This window comes from Patagioenas fasciata, chromosome 4, assembly GCF_037038585.1.
Source record: "Patagioenas fasciata isolate bPatFas1 chromosome 4, bPatFas1.hap1, whole genome shotgun sequence".
NCBI lineage: Eukaryota > Metazoa > Chordata > Aves > Columbiformes > Columbidae > Patagioenas > Patagioenas fasciata.
Genome location: NC_092523.1, coordinates 27,604,307 through 27,622,788, shown reverse-complemented (window position 1 = coordinate 27,622,788; position 18,482 = coordinate 27,604,307). Strand labels below are relative to the sequence as shown.

Genomic DNA, 18,482 nt, shown 5'->3' with positions numbered 1-18,482 from the left:
CCAAGGTGGTATGAACATCTTGACCTTGTTAGTCTAGTATCTCATGACTTCGCAGTGTTTACACCTACAGTATTCCTGTGAAATGGGGAGATGATATTAACCCAATTTTAATGTGGTAGTGAGGCACAAGGAGACTTACCTAAGGTTATGCAAGTCACTTGTGCTTAAATGACAATTTAATGAAAAGCTCCTTGACCCTAATCCCTAGCTCCTAAACCACTTTTGACATCGGTGTGTAAGTGTGTGGAGAAATCTGGGTGTCCATTTGCACAGACAGATGTGACACCACAGTAAGGGATCAGGTCATTTGATGCTATGGCTCTAATGGCTCTGTGCGGAGGTGTTAATTGAAACAGTAGTGCATCAGAACGGCAGCTGGTACTGTGATAGGTAGGTCTATTTGCAGATAAGTAGGTAAGTAAGAGCAGTTTAATACTTGCTGCTACAAGTTTCAGGGTTAATTTAGCTTGTTCCTTTGATAATTATAAAATAATTCTCAAATGTATGAGCAGCCAAGTAGAAAATTTCAACGTGATTTTTGAAATAATAGCTTCCAAAGTATCACATATTCTGTCAAACACGAAGGTGACTAGTTTTTACCATGAGTACTCTTTAATTTACTGAATTGATAATGTAAACTACTACACTGAGGGTTTATTGATATTTTCTTCTGTAAATGTTGGAAGTTTGGAAATATTATCATTTTATAAGCTTCCTCCCTAAAAGACTTCATGGGAAGAATAAGTTTGGCTCTTGACCATATCCTCCTAATTCTCCAGAGGATCCCAAACTGAATCTCAAATCTTTTCAGGAAGGTTGGGTCCCAGCCCCTGAGGTCCTCTACTTTCACAGTGTGAGTGGCGAGACCCTTAATCACAACGGGTTTTTAAGCTGGACACTACTGTTGAAACTCTCATAGCCAGTGCTGCAGGGAGCACTCCTTCCCATGCAATTTTTCATAGCAACAAAAGTTAGCAGATGACTGCACCACTTTGCATCATCTGTTTGCCAGTTTTGTTTGATTTTTTTTTTGTTGTTGTTTTTGTTGTTGTTTTTGGTTTTGTTTTTTTCTTCCCTCGGGTTAGCATTTTGTGAAGAGCAACAGTGCTTATGAGAAAAACCCATCAAAAATGGGAAGGGGGCTCGTTGCCATTGGAGATGTTAAATATGTGTACACAGTATGGAAGAAGGAGGTGGCATGTTGAAAATGATGGGTGGACTGGGCTAAGGACACTGTTGTCGCATAGCTGTGTTGATTCACAAAGTCGATAAAATGGCATTCTAATCTTTATTGTTCCTGAATTAATAGCAATTTGTGAGGTTTCTCTTTTCCTCACTAAGTATAGGCATTCCCATTAATGATAATATAATATTTTGTGCAATCTATGACTCAGTATGATTGCTAAAATGTAAGTTTTTATTCATATTCCCGTTATTTCTCCAGTATCACAATTTTGCCAAAAAATAATCAAGTCCAGGAGAAATTGATCTTTGACTGATTTCAAGCTAGCTGAAGTTGTCATTGATAAATTTAGGAGGTAAAAGCTGAGGCTGAGATTATTCTCCAAATGCGTTAAGCATAAAAACCTTTTGATCATTGTTGTGGATTAACATTTTAACTAAGTTAAAACGATGGTACTCTCTGTTCTGCCCCAAATAGTCAACTACTAAATCTGTTGACTCTTGGCCAGAACTCTATTGCAAATTGCACTTTTAATTAGCTACTGTGACTAAAATATTGGTGTATCTATATTAGCTGTGTCACAAAAATGCTATTGCATGTCAACCACAGTACTTAATGTCAAAGGAAATGCCAATGTACAACAGGAATTTTCAACTTCATTTTGTAAACTAATGGAAATCAAGGAAGGCAAACCAAAACATGTGATTAAACAGATTTTATTTTCACTGTTCTGTCTTTTTGAGTTGATATTTCTCTGAAATATTTAAGATCAGTGTTATGATGCCTTTTAGGCTTCCAACCAGATCAGTGATACAAATTTATTTTGACATTGGCCTGAGAGAAGAAAAGCTGCATTGTTTAGAAAAACAAACAAACCAAAATTGAACAGAGCAACCAGAAAACAAAGCATATATGAATTTTCTAAAGAATTATAAGGCTAAATTATGATTAAAGAGGCTAATTAAGAGATTTCTAATTGAATTAAAATATTTAATATTTGGCAGCTCTGAGGTGAATGATATTTTTGGTTGGAGTATGATTTGTAGGATAACAAAATGAAAATAATTTAAACATTAAAACTGATTATTATTCTGTTGTTTTTTTTTTTCAAAATTAATTATTTGAAGTCTGATAGTTTGACATATCTTTATAAATATATATGCTGTTAACTCTGATTTCAGCACTGCAAGCAAGGTACTGTCACAGCTTTTTTCAGACTTTCTTTCTTTCCAGTCTCTGCTGACACTTTAGCTTCTAAAATTTCTGAGATAGTCATAACTGCTGATGTCCTTGATAGAATAAAAAAATATAAATAATAAATGAGAAACATATTTACTCTTCAAGCAATAGTTATTCTCTGTAAAACAGATCACGTAGGCACTGAGAGCCTTTATATGAGATCTGCTGTGAAGAAAGATTTTCCAAGTTTTTACCAAATTTTGCCTCAGAGCAGTCTTTCTAATTGTCACTGGGAACAGTCTTTCCTGCTTTCCTACAACACACAGTAAGTAGGTGGCAAAGCCTGAATCAGTTTTGCTTGAATTTTAAACCAGTAAGCTTTCTGAAAGTTTTATGTTTCACCTTTCAACCTCTGTCTTTGTGGAGTTTTGTTTACTGTTGTTATATCTTTGGTTTTCCCTATTGTTTGTACACAACAATTTTTCCTAGATTCTTGATGATAGACCTCTATTTTTTCACTCTAGAGTCAAGAAATATGAACCTTTCTCTGTGGAGGTGGTCATAGCCAGGTAGTTCATTGTTACACACACTTCCATCTTGTCATTTTTCAATAAAACTTTCAATAAGTGTTTAGGATTTTTCAATTATAGCCAGAACAGAAATTTTCAATGAGGCCGAAAGTCAAATCCAGAAATGACTGAAAGGATTGTTACAGCATCTCTCACTACAACTGCAGAAGGTTCTTTAGAGAGAGTGGCTGAACACATTTCTTTTTTTATGTCTATTTTTTTAATTTCCTCATTCACAGAATCACAGAATCACAGAATCGCAGAATCGCAGAATGGTTGGAGTTGAAAGGGACTTCTGGAGATCATCTAGTCCAACCCACCTGTTAAAGCAGGTTCACCTAGATTAGATTGCACAGGAATGTGTCCAGGTGGGTCTTGAATGTCTCCAGAGAAGGAGACTCCGCAGCCTCTCTGGGCAGCCTGTTCCAGTGCTCTGGCACCCTCAAAGTAAAGAAGTTTCTCCTCATATTCAGATGGAGACTCCTATGCTGCAGTCTATGCCCGTTGCCCCTCATCCTATTGTTGGGCATCACTGAAAGGAGTCTTGTCCCATCCTCTTGACATCCACCTTTGAGATATTTATAAACATTGATGAGAGCCCCTCTCAGGTTTCTCTTCTCCAGGCTGAACAGACCCAGCTCTCTGAGTCTCTCTTCCTAAGAAAGGTTCTCTAGGCCCCTAATAATCTTTCATCTTTCTATGAAACTTATTTTTTAGCTGTTTCAGGGTCTAATTGTTTGTTGTAGTTCCTTAACTGGAGAGAAACATTACAAATGGGCTGCATGATATCTAAGCCAGGACAGAATAACAGAACATACCAAGATTATTTTTTCAACAAAGATTAAAAAACAGCACCACAATTATTTTACCATAGCTCTTGTTTTAACTCAGTAACAGAAGACTAAAGAGTAAAAGACAAATAGAAATTATTAATACACTTGGCTTTCTTGGGTGTTGGAGAGCATCTACATTGTCTTTTTATCATCGATATGTTTCTGAAAATCAATAAATTGTTTGCTCTCTTCCCATTTATTATAGGCTCATGTAATTGCTTTTGTAAGTTAAATCCATAGGCTGAAATTTTGAGGAGGATATCTCACATGATGTCTTGCAGAATTTCTGTCCTTTTTATCTGTTGGAAAGACTTGTTCCCCTGTGCAGCATCCTGCCAAGTGGATGAGTATTGGAGATTGATTTGTCAGAGTTTGTGTCCAAGCTCTTCACTGATGTTAGCTCTCAGTGTTCCTCTTGTTTGGAGTCTTGTCCCTGGCACTGGGCATCCATTTTGTTTCAGGGTTGCTCTTTCTCTGTGTCTGAATAAAAAAGGGTAAGTAGAAATGTTCGTGTTTTCAGTGACAGCAGTGTGGATAATATCTTGTGGTCTAAGTAATCCCTATTTGTATCTTTCACATCCCTCTCTTATTCCCCCTCAGTGCTTGTTTTAGACTCAGGGTTCATTCTACATCAGCTCCATGGAAAGAAAGAGAGAAAATTGTTCAGAGAAGATCCTTTTCATAAATGAGTATGAATAGGAATAACATTCTTTTCCCTAAACACTATCATTCAAACTGGTTAAACACATTTTTTACAGATTTTTTTCTAATACTTCATGTTTATGTTAAACTCTTAAACAAAATGACTGAAGTTGGCAGACAAAGCAGAAATAAAAAGCTTGAAATGAGTTCTTCAAATAGAGGAAAATCATGCTACAATTCCCTAGAATAGTTTTGAAAGTCATATATATCTGCCAGATTTTACTTACGTATTTAAAAACGAATACATGTTAATTTGAAATGCAGTGATGAGATAGTGTTTAAGTTTTTAACAGGGCTGCTAAGGGTTTTGATAAAAAGTAATCAACAGTGCAGTTTTGAATCACAACCCTCCTTCATAATGGAGCTTATTTAGAATATTTTCAAGAATTCTATTCACTGGTGTGTAAGATCCACACTTCCCAAAGACTTGAAAGGAAATTCTGGCTGTCTGCTATTTCCTTCTATGTTCTGTGCTTTGTACACATCAGAAGGTAAGTTTTGGAAAAGAACAAATGGACTCTGGGTTTATACATCTGTGCAGTGAGATTTGATGTTAGATACACAGCTAGTGAAGTACTTTTACAGAGCCTGAGCAGTCAGTGTTTCTGACTGGAGTTCTGAGGGGGTTTTGGGCAGAGGAGAATTGCATCCTGACATCCTGAACTCTTTCAGTCCTGATATTGTTTGACCTTTTTTTTTTTTTTGGGAAGAGATAAGTAGAAATTGAGATTAAGATGGTAGAACCATTGTCCAATCTCGTACACAGGCCTAGGTAAAGGCAAGCTATACAACAATGTACTTCAAGAACTATGGGGTTTTGGAGACTGTTGTTGTGTGTTAGCCTTTGTGTCTGCTATTTGCACCATGCGTAAATCTATCCCACAGAGAATGAAATGACCAAGACAACAAACTAATGATTTGAACCTCCCACTGTAAACCTCATTTCAGCACTCACTCAAAAGCTAGATCTAAATGCTTAGTGAGGAAGTTCGGTGAATTAATTTGCAGAAGTTCCATCACAAATATGCACTCATCAAACCCACAAATATCGGATTATAGCAAGAATGCATATACTGAGAAGATTATTTTGCTTTGAATAATTGCATTTTTTGAGTTTCCTGTCTAAAGCTCCTTCTTGGTTTTCTTGGAAGTGGTTTTGATACTTAGTTGCATACCAAGCATCAATATTCAATAGTACTGGTTGCATACTAATACTGTTAATGTTTTCAACCTAAATTACACATTGTCTCAAGGTAAATATGGCACCAAGAATGTGGTTTTTAAGAACTAAAATTAAGAAATTATACTTATGTAAAAATAAATGTTAATATGAAGCCCCTATATTAGCTAGATGGGATTTAGGTACATGAATCTAATGTGTTTATTTCATCAGTGTACCAACCACAGCATTTCTGACTGTCTTTAAGGAATCAATAAAAAGATATATGTGTCATTTTCCCTTTCCTTATTTTAATTTTATTTGCCTTTTTAACATTTAATATTTTGCATGATTTAAAATTTGCTTTAATGGTTATACATGTGTGTCAGTTACTGGCTTTGACAGTGGTCAATAAAAAGCCAAACTTTCTTTACAGGATTGACTGAGAAAAATCTTTACAAGTAGGGAATGAGGAACTCTGGCCTGAACTATTCACTAAACAAAGTGCTGTGTTCCAGGGGGTGATTAATAAAATGTTCACTCTACTCCATGACAATACTGCTTGCTAATGGATGCTCACAATTCTTGAGATGTTTGGAACTCTTGCATCTTTACTCCAGATGGAAAAACTACCACAATCTGCTAACCCTCAGCTGAGAGGCCAAGAGTACGTTTTTTGTTGTTTGAACTTTTCCCATAAAATCTAGCCTTAGCAAACAAAAAGGAGGAGGGACTGCTTATACTCAGGTCAGTTAGAGTTTCTCCCAGAGATACCGGTGTCATTTTTTACCGTGCATACGGTTATGCACAACTGCACACTAAAATAAGAATGAAATTCCTTCACCATTTTATTCTTCTGATCACTCAACTGGCAGAGGTTCAAGTGTTTCTTAACATTGTAGTAAGTATCTCATCACCTGTACCTAAAATTTAATGTAAACTGGTATCATACATATTTGAAAGATTGTGTTTAATTGTAGTGTGTTAGAATCCAGTTGTGAAAGTGTGATTTCAGAAATAAATCAGTAGGAACCATTTGCATGTCTAGAAATGATCACAGGAGTCCTTTGTAGTCCTGGAAGTATGCTTGTGTGATTTTGGGAGATACTGCACTAGGTACTGGAGGGTGGTTTGTAATGTCCAGAGACAGCATAGGTTTTTTCATATGACAGAATATCTGCAGATTTTATGAAATGAGTATCGGGTATTAACTTGAGTCTTTTTTTCTGGAGTCCAGATTGGTGTTTCTGACAGAATGTTAGTCTTGCTTGGAAAGTAAACATTACACAACATTTACCCCAAAGTGGTATATATATAGAATAGGAAATAGTTGAAAAATCTTTATGTAGCATGTTTTGATAAATCACATTGATTATAAAATTGATTACTTTCAAAATACTTTAACAGTCACCTGTTTTTTTCATTTGTTTTGTATGCTAATCATTTTAGCGATATTCATGTTCATAAGTGGAACAGATTTGTCTCAAGGATGGAACGTGGCACCAGTGAATATAGCACTGGAATGTAAAAAGGCATGGATTGTATTTTAAGTTTCATAATCACTCTGTAAATGGACCAGGACAAGTTAATTTCCTCTCTGTGCCTTGGTTCCCCTTCATACGAAATTGAGATCCCATTACTTCCTTTGAAAAATGCACTGAGGTGAACAGAATAAGTTATTTACGAACCATCTGAGATTTTAGTGCTGTTGTGGTAAATGGAAGGAGAAGGTGTTCATGATTATTCACACCAAACCTTGGATTATCTTCTGTTTCCATCTTCTACGTGTGTTGTTCTGTGAATGAATATTTCTGGATGGATTGGATAGAGAGATTAGAATTACCTGTGGATCAGTCAGAGATTTATCAGTGAGATCTTTCAAGGCTGCAGCTCAGATTCTGTCCTGCTTATTCTGCTTCCTAAGAAGTTGCCATACATCAGATGTGCTTTTTTTGAAATATTACTGTTTTGATTTAGTGGTATTTCCTGTCTGCCTTTTTTTTTTCTCTCTCTATTTTATATCTCTTGTAATTCTTTTTATACATGTAGCAAGACAGTGAAGAAGTGGGGCCTTTGAAAATCTTCATTGATGGAAACATGACAAAAACTTAAGATTTATATTCTAATAATTTATTTGCAGGGATATTTGTCAAAGACACCTGTAGGACTTATCACTTCTGTTGAATTTCAGTGGGATTTCAAAGTCTTACTCCCTCAGGCTCTTCTTTCCACTTCTTTATACCTCAGACATCAGTCTTATCTTACATAGCAATGATTTATTGGCAAAGCTTTCAGACAGAAACCACAAGGAGGCTTTTAGGGCAGTTGTTTCCCTTGAATTACCTGGTATTTCTAGACAGATTTCATGTATTCTTCCTGCTTCAAGCACACTGTTTCTGCTGCTTCTGATCCTCCATGTTTTTATGCATTTTGTGACTTTCTCTGGTCTACAAATGAACTGATAGATAACTTGGAATTTGTAAATGGGATTTTAAGTCACGTGATATTTAGCAAGTGAAACAACATATAAATGAGCAAATAAAAGAGGACATTTGAATTTGATCTATCATACAGAAATGGGCAAATTGTCTGTGATGTGGCTGTGCCTCTGGCAGTCATGAGATACAGTAAAAAATCAGATATAATGTCAAATAAATACATGTTTTAGAAGTGCATAATTTTGTATTTCACAGATATATTTACTAAAATATTATTAGAGATAATAGTAACTGGCATTAAAGAAACACATACAAATTAATTTTCAGTGCACTGTAGTGTTAATTTAGTATTTGTTTGGGTAACTATAATTTTAATTAGAAAAATGACAAAATTGTGTTGTAGTAATGAAAGACCTCTTGATATAGCTAAAAATTGTGCTCTTGGATTTTGTCAGGTTCGTTTATATGTATTTCATTACATCATTCCAAAAAGATCTCCCCAAGCACCTGTCAGAATTCCTAATGGCAACTGCTTTCTCTCCTGCCCTTGCCATGCTCCTTCAGGTAGCAGAATTCTCTTTGCTTTGTTCCACATGCTCATCTTAGCCTCTGGCCCTGACCTGGAAAAGGTCCTCACATCTTCCTGGCTCACAGTCAGAAGGAGCTGAGAAGGGCTGTTGCTTCTCACTGTCTGCTCAGCAGCCCTTTGTACCACTGTATGACTGACTGAGAAAAAACTCAAGCCTTGTTAATCAGCAGACAAGGGAGCCAGCAGAAAAATGATGGGGGCTGATAGGTTGCTTGAAATCGCTTTTACACTGAAATCACTTGAATATTTTATATTGGTTGAATTTTATCAGGACCTGTCCATTCAAAGATAATAGACTGAAAATGGTTTACTTAAGCTGTAACATTTGCAGCGGAATTGCCATAGTACAGCCTGTTGTAACATGCTAATATTTAAAAATCATTGGTCCATTTTGCACCAGTCTAACAGAACTGAAACTGCATCAAGGTAGGCTTTGCTTCCAGCGAAGTTTTTAAGTTCTTCATTTCCAATTTATATGCTGTGCTGACAGTAGTAAACCACTAAATCCATTTACAGCTCCGATATGAAGTTAATTAATGAATTTACATTATCAATTTTTAATCAGTATCTTTTTTGTTGTTTTTTGTTTTGTACAGTAACAAGATCCAGCAGATGGTATACCCAGCACTTGGTGACACAGGCATCTGATCTAGGTCATCAGTCTGGTTTTGCTTGCATCCCTTTCTCCAGACTGTACTTCCTTCCCAAGATTAGGCATCAGAGAAAAGTTCAGCAGACAGTGTGTATCACCTGTTAATCATCAGCTGATGTTCCCTGCCTATGTACTTCTGTTACTAAAATCCATACAACTATAGAGCCGTACTTTCCCCATTACAAAAATCTTCCTTATTATCAATCTTCCTGGATATATTGTACCCTTTAAAGGTAGCCTTGTTTCCTTCCTACCTGTTGCAGCCCTTCTCTGTGCTCTTGAAATGCTGGGTTACTCTCCTTCCATTGCATCTACTGCAGGAACTATTTAATATCCTTCTGTGTATTTTTTTTCTTACTCCTTAGTATAAAATGTCTGTGTTTATTGAAATTACCCTTGTCACATATACTATGTGTATCAGGTACAGAAATCTACATATTAGAAGGGCTTGGTATAGAAAGAACAACTATCAATCATGAACAAGAACGTCATACTCTGAATAAATTGACTTCCTGTTTATTATTCTCAGTATTAAACAATTTAGTGTAATGGTTATTCTCTCCTGACAATTTTAGCAAGTGATTTTTTTCAAGCAGAGCTTTTCTGTGTTAGCCCTCAAAAAGCAGATTAATGTTTCATTGTGTCAAAAAAAAAAAAAAAGGCAAAAAAAGGAGCATATCTCTATTCCATTACAGGAATACACGATAGATGTTTTCTTCCGTCAGAGATGGAAGGATGAGAGATTAAAGTTTAAGGGCCCAATGAACATTCTTCGATTGAACAACTTAATGGCCAGCAAAATCTGGACCCCAGATACATTTTTTCACAATGGGAAGAAGTCAGTGGCTCACAACATGACAATGCCAAACAAACTTCTACGAATCCAAGATGATGGGACTCTCTTGTACACCATGAGGTAAGTCTTTTCATCTGTTCTCTAGGCAAGCTATTTCTCAATGTGATTTTTCCAGATAACAGTTAAATAAGGTTCCAGGAGATCTGTCTCATTTCTGTCCTAAAAAAGGCAATCTAGGAAAACATATTTTTTGTTTCCAGTTCTGTAACAAGTCTGTCAGCTGATTATGAATTAGATCTGTTTTCCTATATAATCCACAGTTTTCATAGCTCTATAAAGTATTAAAAGATGTTGACCAGCTGCATAAAGTGCTTTCATACCTTCAGATGGGAATCACCGTGTAAGAATTTTTAAGAATACTCAAAGTTTACGAACTCCATCTTAGAACAGTTAAAATAGTATTTGACTTTTGCCTGTTACTGCACCCATTACACCAACCATGGGAGTCTTTAAGCAAATGTATTATTTGAATCAGTGGCAATCAAAAAAAAAAAACCAAAAAGAAGAATAAAGGGTTAATAAGGCCTCAAATTCTTTCCAGCAAGAACTACAGGGATAATATGCCTTAGTCTGTAATAACTGTTTCTTTATATCTAATTACAACATTTTACTTAGTTTTACTTTTTGCATCCTGTGCATGATTAACAGCTAAGGTAAACATTTAGCTGGTAAAATGTATTCAATTTGCTTTGAAAATAAATTACAAAAAATTCTAAGTATCACATATGCTTAGGCATAAGCAGCATAAGACTGATTTCTTCTTTGACTACTTCTTTTGTAATGATGTTACCTGTATGATTTTTTTTGAAAATTTATCCAAATATCTGGAGACCTTGACTCAGTTTATTTCTTTTTCTTTGTGAATATTTAATAAATGGAATTTGTCATGAATGTAGATTTAAAATCCCCAGCCTAAGTAAGGTATAAAATGTGAGCTGTAAAGCAAACATGTACTGTGCATTTTTCTCCATGCAGCAATACCAGCATCCCTTAAGCCTGATTTACTATACAGCATCCAAACCCTTAGAGTATTGAATGTTGATGGGTAGACTGCTAATGATATTGAATGATGTGGTTGCTGGACAGGTTCAGAAAAGTTTGCTGGAAATAGAGATCCCCATTTATAGTATTTTTGCCTGGGCTCAAATCGATATTTGAGCTCCTATCTGTATAAACTGACTGTAGTTCCCTATAGAAGGCATTATAATCATGTGCTATAAATAGTAAGGTGTTTGAAACCATTACAAAGAATTTTTAAAAACTGTAAGATGAGTCATGTCATCTAGAGTTAACTAAGCATTTTCTCGACTTCCTCATAAGTTCATGCCTTAGTAAGCATATTGCTTCTGAGGGTGTAAGATTAATGTGTAAACTATTTTCATTGTTTAGATTTTAAACAGACATTTTTGATCTGTGTCTGTTTAAAATGATAGTGTGGTTTACATCAGAGGCTCATGCAGTTCTTTCCTTTTCCTTCAGCTGTTTGCTGACTCCTCTTTCTCTGCTCCTTGCCTTCAGAAAAACTTTCCTGGGGAGTGAGGAAATACAAATATGGAATATTTTGGGGTGGAAGGGTGGGATAACATAGTGGGGAATAGAATGACTATGAACCACTCAGAGTACAGGAGGATGTAGTTGATGTTTAAGGCTGAATGAAGAGGAACAAAGACATCCAGAAAAAATATCTCTACACAGAGGAGACTTACAGGTTAGTAAGGAGAAACTGAGCTTTTATTATTATTATCTAATTTAAAATAATGGGAAAGAAAAGCCTGTCAAAAACTTTCTTCAAACTGTTTTAGATTATTTTTTATTGTATTAATCACTGTACTTGGGATATTGCTGGGATTTTTTCACAAAACGAGCAAAAGTGAATGCATTGTTAACATACTGTCATACTTACACATAAAATAATAATCACAAGTAACATGGAGAATGAGTAGCAGCAATCTTTTGAAAGAACATACATGGTTTCTTTTCCTACATCTTCCATTCAAACTGAAAAAAAATTCAGAAAGCTATGGAGCATGGTCCTTTGGCAAATTAACCGTATTTTATATGCTTTTGTAATGAGCCTTTGGGAGCCATATAACCACACATGTACCTCAGAATATTATGAGAGGAAAATGACTGTTCTTAACAACCTGCAGTTACATAATTCATATTTTCATTTAAATGGCCTTTCCTCGTATTTTCGAGGTCAGTTCTTTCAAGTTTTTGATGTGATAAGTCAATGCCTTCCAAAGGAACACATAAAAGGGAAGAAGCAAGAGCTGATTTAAATTTTAATTAGTTTAATATAACATTTCAGTTTCATCTCCTAAATCAGCATGAACTCTGTTCATTTCTGTGGAAATGATTTTCTTGTCCTGCTAACTGACTTAAATGCATAGTGGTCTTTCGCCTTTTAGGCTTACAGTCCAAGCTGAATGTCCAATGCACTTGGAGGACTTCCCTATGGATGCTCACTCATGCCCACTGAAATTTGGCAGCTGTAAGTATATAACCAGAAGTATAGCTGTTGGTTTGTGAATATCTAACATTGCTCGGCATCACTTTCTTTCAGTAGGTTGTTACATGAGAGGTTTAAAACACGAGATGGTACTTCTAAAAAATTTGTAACCTCACACACGTTTCTCTATTCAGTCTTGAGTCTTCAAATGTATTTTAAAGCTTTCTTGGTTCCAGTTAACAATAAACATGATGCACCTAATTCAGCACTGCATTGATCAACTTTTATTCCAGCATGCAAACAAACCATACCAATGAATGCAGACCTGGGTTTGTGTAGCCTGTATAAAATGTATGTGGCATATTAATGAAAGGCAGATTAAAGAATATTTTTCTCATTTATTAAAACATTTATTTTCTCTGCATTGTTAATGATATTTCTTTTTACATTCCTAGTCAATGTAGGCAACAACAGATGGCTCCTTGTGAGAAAAAATTTCACTCAGTGCATCTCCATGTTAGATAAGTGGACTTAGATCTCACTAGTATTATTTCAACAGCAGCATAGCTTAATTTACCTATATTACAGCCTTTATTCTTCTTCTTTGTGAATTAGGATCACATTATATATATTTCCTGGATTTTGTGTGCTAAAAGGTTTTCCTTTTTTCTTTGGCTGCAGCCTACATTCTCTGCTGGGCCCAGGAAAGGGAATGTTTTTCTGAGGAAACTGGTTAATTCCTTTAATTTCTTTCTGATTCTATATTAATTCCAGCTACCACAGGTTACAAAACAGGTGATATGCTGCCACTAAAGACGTCATTGACCAGATGAACATTATCAGAGCACTGTGCACACTCACTCCGTAACACTGACATATCACCTTTCTTTGGAGTTTGGAGCAAGTTAAACCAACCCTGTTTTTCAAATGATATTTCTTCCCTAGAGGGAAGAGGGAAATCTTAACTATGGAGATAAAAGACCATTAAAATTAATCATACTTGTATCATCAAGCCTTTTTTTCACCTTAAATATTATCTTTATAACACATAATACAGGTTAACGAACATCAGAGATGTTAGCTGAAATCAGCTGCTGACTGATAATTTTTACATATATGTATGCAGCAATGTATGTTTGATTTATAAGGTGTTGGGGGGAAAAAGCCTCATATGTAGCCTCAAAACAACTGAAAAAAACAGAAAACAAAACACGATGATGAAACTGATAGGCCAAGTGGCTACTTTATAATATGAATTCATTTCCATTCCTAAATTGGAAACCCTTCTGTCTAGGTATAGTAGACTTTGAGCGAACAGTTTCTTTTTTTTTTCCTCTATCTCCTTTTTTTTTTTTTTTTCCTTACAAATTTGTTCATTGTTCTCTGTCCATCATTTCTGGTTTTCTAGTAAACAGGAAAATTCAACTGTGAGCTGTCTTTAATTCCCCCGTAGTCACTTGTGCGCCACCCTGGTGGCACATCCAGGGGATTGCTATTTCTGTTCATTTTGAACAGTTTCACATTCATTTTATTTCTTTACATAGAACTCATTTTTAGACTACTGTGCATTTTTCAGATTTTATTCTGTGGTAGAATTTGAATGATGAATACGCAGGAATCCTGAGGATTTTGGTTTAGCTGAGGCAAGTCTGCCAGTGGTATGTATATGTCACAGGTCTTAATGTGCTGCTAATCTTACATTGCTAGGACAGTCATCGACCTGAATGTCCCAGGCATTTTTTTGTTATACATAAGAGAAAAGCCAAACAATGTATAGAAGAAGCTGTAGCTTAATAGGTTGCCTTTTTTTATCCTCGTCAAAAAGTCTAGCCAACAGTGGGGAGGATGGGGATAAATCAGCAATTGACAGTTGTGCTGGTTTTCATTAAAGCACAGGTCTTCTTGTGGCAAGCTGGAAAGGTAGAAGGAAAGTGTTAAAAATCCCTACATGCTGCCCACCTGCTAGATCTTGTTAGTCATGCAATTTATGGATAGTTGCAAGAAGAAGCTTCCTTCTGGGCCTCCAGAGATTTCTGAAGTGAAACTGGTTGCAGACCAACAAAAATGTTGCTTTTCTATTTTACCTCAATACAGTTATGGTATAAGAGTTAAGATGTGCTTGTCTCAGTCAATCAAAATGAACACAAAATTTCTTCCCTTTTCCTTTCATACTTCATTGCTTTAGTAGGGTGTTAGACTGGAAAAACTTGCAGGACATACTGAATATTTTTCTTACTGGAGAGGCATTGATGCTATCTAAAATACTGTGTTGACTTGTTTTTATTTAGGTTATTTTGACAGACCCTAGGCTAATTGTATGTTTGATCAGGAATGCACTGAGAGAGCAGCCTACCTAGTGTCAGTGTGTCCCACAAAAGCAGGCCATGATAAGGAGTGAAATTTAAGATGGTACGCAAGGCAGAATACAGAGCTTCTACAAGTTTGTTAAGGGCATTGTCACAGACCCTGGCTTCCCATATTTAGATATGAATATCAGCTAATAATAAAATGCCTGTGATACACTCCCAAAGTGGAGAGTGGGGACAATGGAAAGTCAGAACAATATAGGAATGAATTTTCAGAAATGTTATGTGCCCTAAATCTTGCAAATTGTTGTTCTTTTCACTTGGCTTACTATGAGTTTTAGGATACATATAGTATCTAATCTCTGACAAATTTTAACAGTGTAGAAGAGGTGTTGTTTGTAATTTAATAGCAATAAATTGCAGTTAATAAAATTAACAAATGAGTGCCATGTTCCCATGCTGCAACAGTCATTTTCCCTGCAGTAAAGCTGTTTTAAATGGCCAAACATACTTTTTACCAGATCACTTTAGGTTTTTGGGTTGGGTTGTTTTTGAAAAATAACTATGTTGCTCTTCTAATTCTGTGTTTTGATGGAAGCTGTTTAATTTAAATTGATGACAACATATTTTATTTCCCACAGATGCATACACAACTTCAGAAGTGACATACATTTGGACTTACAATGCTTCAGATTCAGTGCAAGTGGCACCAGATGGTTCAAGATTGAATCAGTATGATCTTTTAGGCCAAACAATTGGAAAAGAGACAGTTAAATCAAGTACAGGTTAGTAGAAGATATTTTGAAGAAAAAGGCACTCACTCAGCTATGAATAACATAGGCGTTGCTGGTGGTGTTAGAAGGCTACTGAAAAAAAGTGTTGCAAAATGTGAGATATTAGGCAGAATTTGTTAATGTACAAGTAACACACAGTGGCAGTTTACTGATTCTTTCAAGTTTAAAAGTAGCCAGTGATAGCAGAAGTGAACATCTCCTCAGAGACTGGTTTGTTTTTTTTTTTAATGCTAGCTGGGGCTTAGTCTTGAATCCTAATGATTGTAACCAAAACTTGGATAATTGTTTAATTTGTATGATAAATGACACTTTTGGTCTACTAAAAGGTGAAGTATGCTGTTTTCAACCATTTTTTTCTTCCATCATATTATTTGCCTATCCATAAATGCTGGATTATTCTATCTGGCTCCAGACTGTGTTCCTGCATATGATAGACCCTCTTGATTCTGACTATAGACTAAGTTCTTATGGTGGTTTTGGGCGAATGCAGATAATTGCTTATGTGCAGAAGGTTGCAGGGCTGAAGATATTGTCAGGGCATAAAACAGTTCTTGTAAGTTCCTAAACACTGATCTTTCTTGGAACTCAGTGAGAATAAGATGCAGTTGTTCTCAAAAACTTTCTTATGTTCTCTAGTATGCTTTCTACTACAAAATATGGTCTGTGCAATTTAACCCTAGCATATTTGGTTCTCATAAATGTACCAAAGATCATAACCTTTTGTTTCTTTTTTTCTTTTTTTTTTTTTTGGTCTTGTGTTGTTTTGTGCCACCTTAGGTGAATATACAGTAATGACGGCTCACTTTCACTTGAAGAGAAAAATTGGTTATTTTGTCATTCAGACTTATCTCCCATGTATCATGACTGTCATTCTCTCTCAAGTATCATTCTGGCTGAACAGAGAGTCTGTACCTGCCAGGACAGTCTTTGGTGAGTATACTGAGTAGCATTAGCTTTGTTTGCAACAGCTGAAGCTGTTAAAAAGTATTTCTGAAGTCTGCTTGGTAAAGGCCTTTTGTCATTCAAGTTACTGTGTTTGTATAATGTGGTGCTATTTCTAGTCCGAACAGCTTTCAGCTGCAGCTTACAGAGCTCCTGAGAATAACAAAGTGTTTGGAAATCAGCACATATGAGACAACTGTCCATATATCCTTGACTCTGCTAAGAGGAAGAAGTTTTCACAGAATGGAAAAAAGATGATAATGTTCCTATTTAAAAAATAAATTTAGATTATTTTTGGAAATGTTTTACCTTGATATTATTCAAATACATTGGTACTTGGTAGATAAGCACATTTTTAAATATATTTGTAAATGAAGCCAATTAAATTTGAATTTGTTGAATTACTTGAATGTTAAACTTTGCAAGCTGCAGTTCTTTAAAAGAAGGCCTACTCTGGGCATTCAGGCAAATCTTTCTCACTCCTTCTAATTGGAGTGTACTATAAGGCCACGAACAGCTTCAGCAGTGCAAAGTAATGGTGTTTTTCTTACATTAAGATTTTGCTCTCTTCTTTATTAAAGCAAAGCAACAATGTTTTTCTTATTTGCATAATGTAAAGTTCTTTTAATTTGTTTGCTTTTAAAGAAAAAGAGACTAGTACAGCAAAAAGAAAGTACTGTCTGTATGGAATCAGCCAACAGAAATGCTGCATAAAACTGTACAGTTAGTCAGCGAACACCATGCTTTCTTCAAAAAAACAGGGCAGACTCAAATGCATGTTAAGTATGATACACAACAAAGCACTTACTATCTCTCCTGGTAGAGAAAAAGCCACATGAAGAACAGTGAAAATTGCAGGTTTGAATATGACCCTTACTCAAGTCAGGTGAACCGGGTCAGTGGTTTTAGTGAGACCAGAATTCTACCATGTTTTCCAAGGCACTTACCAGGCAGATTTTTTTTTCCTTCAAAATCTGCTGTGAATTTGTCCATTTCTGCTCATCAAAATGCACCTTCCTGTTTGCCAGATTTGCAAGTACACTGTCAAATCCTTCTGTATCTCTGTCTTTGCCTTTTTCTGTACCCTTCTCCTATACATTTAGGACACAGTAACTCATTTGTCCAAAAAAAGATAATTTTTCTTGAGTGTTTTGTCCCTTCCTGTAAGTCTCCTTCTTTTTTTCTTTTTTTCTTTTTTCTTTTTTCTCTTTTTTTTTTTTCCCTTTTTAAAAAATAAGTAACATCTGCATAGATCTGGGTAGAGTCGGCACAAGAACAAAACAACATGGTGACATAAAATCTAAAATCTATTTGCTAAGCACAATGGATATATTGAGGAGATAGCAATTTCTATGCTAGTATTTTGTTTCTGCCACACAGACATGTACCTCATGTACAGTCAGGGCTCTATCCCCTCCAGGCCAGCTCAGACTGGCACTGTGAATCCAGGGGGACTAGACGTGTCCACGCTTTGTTTGGTGGAGCAGCCCTAGCCCCTGCATGCAGCTTTTGTACCTCAGGCTTAGCCTTCTGCTTTGGAATGGATGTCCCCTGAGGATCTATTCCTTAACATTCTTTTTACACTCTAGATGAAATTGTCAGCATAAACTGCCAATAGCCTCTCTAATCATGCAGCCCCAGGCAAGTCTCCAAGTCTTTCTCCATACCTACTGGCAGCAATTGTCACTGGGATTTCTGATACCCTCTGTCTCCTGCCTACGTATGTTACAAAAATGTGAAATTAGCCACAGTTCCATAACAAAGTTCATTTATTACTTCTTAGTGTTTTCTGTCTCCTACTGAATTAGTCTTGACAGTTAGAGCTGGG

The 18,482-nt window shown here is 35.9% G+C and overlaps 1 protein-coding gene across 2 annotated transcripts in view; it reads left to right on the top strand.

Annotated features, from left to right (window-relative positions):
- The window catches only part of GABRA2 (gamma-aminobutyric acid type A receptor subunit alpha2), a 116,836-nt gene that overhangs the window by 81,089 nt on the left and 17,265 nt on the right, over window positions 1-18,482 (top strand). For both annotated transcript variants that reach the window (XM_065836948.2, XM_065836949.2), the window contains exons 5-8: window positions 10,000-10,220; window positions 12,572-12,654; window positions 15,560-15,703; window positions 16,490-16,642. In XM_065836948.2, coding sequence (XP_065693020.1) covers window positions 10,000-10,220; window positions 12,572-12,654; window positions 15,560-15,703; window positions 16,490-16,642 — 601 coding nt within the window. The remainder of the gene's footprint in view (window positions 1-9,999; window positions 10,221-12,571; window positions 12,655-15,559; window positions 15,704-16,489; window positions 16,643-18,482) is intronic.